This window comes from Pygoscelis adeliae, unplaced genomic scaffold (assembly GCF_000699105.1).
Source record: "Pygoscelis adeliae isolate BGI_AS28 unplaced genomic scaffold, ASM69910v1 Scaffold222, whole genome shotgun sequence".
Classification (NCBI taxonomy): Eukaryota; Metazoa; Chordata; class Aves; order Sphenisciformes; family Spheniscidae; genus Pygoscelis; species Pygoscelis adeliae.
The window spans coordinates 1766928-1768764 of record NW_008824309.1 but is presented as its reverse complement, the minus strand read 5'-3'; the positions used below and the strand labels follow the sequence as shown (position 1 = coordinate 1768764).

General features: G+C 36.7%; 1 protein-coding gene across 1 annotated transcript in view; it reads left to right on the top strand.

Annotated features, from left to right (window-relative positions):
- LRP1B (low density lipoprotein receptor-related protein 1B) overlaps positions 1–1837 on the top strand; it is a 614444-nt gene that overhangs the window by 605952 nt on the left and 6655 nt on the right. Inside the window, exon 88 of the mRNA XM_009319022.1 lies at positions 514–604. Coding sequence (XP_009317297.1) covers positions 514–604 — 91 coding nt within the window. The remainder of the gene's footprint in view (positions 1–513; positions 605–1837) is intronic.

Genomic DNA, 1837 nt, shown 5'->3' with positions numbered 1-1837 from the left:
AGAAATTAATATTGTTTACTACTTTTCATTTTCCCACAAATAAAAGTAATAAATACATATAAATGCTAGTAATGGAATTCTTCAATCAGAGCCATGCCTACTGAATATTTTAAATTAATAGTTGCGTGACTTAAATAAACTACTGAAGATGGTGGTGGCAGTTAAAGTCACTGGCCATGCCACTCCAATCCAAATTGTTCAGCAATTCCACACACCTTCATACAGTATCGCTGCAAATGAGGGCAGGGAATTAGTCCGAAGTATATTGGTATCCAGAAAGAGGAAACTCCTGATTTGTTGATAAAAGTAGTTGTGTGTACACCATTATCTGTAATTATATTTTTTTTAATTGATCAGCACAAAAATCTCAAATCAGTGAAGTTCATCACATGAAATTGCATTTGTTGGTGAGGGAAATTATCCTTTTTAAATTAATTTAACTGTTTCACAACTGTGAAGAAATTATTAGAGGCAACTGTGAGTATTCAATGATATTTCCTTTTCCTGTTTTAGGAAGCATTGCAATCATTGTTCCTCTTGTTTTACTGGTGACTTTGATCACTACTCTGGTAATTGGACTATTTCTTTGCAAAAGGAAACGAAGGTAAGTAATTTTATATTCACATATGAAGTAAAAAAGTAAATCTTTAAAGTATGTGCATCTTTTTGATAAAAAAAAATTCACTTTATATACGTTGAGCAGATATTAAAAAAAGACACAACAAACAACTCAAAACTTGTTTCTGGATGCAGTGAGTTAGTTACGTTTTGGTTCTTGCTGGAACAATCATGTCTATTATTTATACTTATATTCCACATACGCTATGTACGAAAATGTAGTTCTTTTCTTATCCGGTCTGCTCAATCCTGCCAAGGCTGTACAAGTGTTAATAATTTTATCCAGAAACTTAGTGAACTTAGTAAACAGAATTAGTGTATTTCATTGGAACCACGTAATTAATATTGTTCATGTCTATAATGACTTTCAGATAGAGCCTGTGCAGAATTTCCAGTTTCTAGTTACAGTTCATTTTATTTACTTTGATTAGTTCTTTTCAATTTCATATGTCATAGTGAAGATGTAAACAATGTTCAATTTTATATGTTATAGTGAAGATGTAAACAATGTCTTGTCAACAATGACAAGAATCCCAGCCTTGTCATCATTACTGTATTTCTTTAGTATCTTGCATAGACAGCCAAATTCCAGCACTGAACAGTAAATCTTTTGTTCTCTTGAATTTAGCTGCCTTAGAGCTAATAATGACCTTAGGGAGTGTATTAGACATTTTGACTCGGGCCATTTCTTCAAAGGCCATGTGGGATGGCAGGGGAAGCAAGAGTGTTTCCACTGTATGCAGACACCTGAGAGAGCTGCTAACTTTCTCGTGTTCAGAGAAACAAGAAAGTGATGTTAGTGGCGATGCAGATTCAACAAGGAAAGGTTCCTAGTAGAATCATAGAATCATTAAGGTTGGAAAAGACCTCTAAGATCATCGAGTCCAACCGTCAACCCAACACCACCATGCCCACTAAACCATGTCCCTCAGCGCCTCATCTACACGTCTTTTAAATACTTCCAGGGTTGGTGACTCAACCACTTCCCTGGGCAGCCTGTTCCAATGTTTAACCACTCTTTCAGTAAAGACATTTTTCCTCATGTCCAATCTAAACCTCCCCTGGCACAACTTGAGGCCATTTCCCCACGTCCTATCGCTTGTTACTTGGGAGAAGAGACCGACACCCACCTCGCTACAACCTCCTTTCAGGTAGTTGTAGAGAGCGATGAGGTCTCCCCTGAGCCTCCTCTTCTCCAGACTAAACAGTTCCAGTTCCC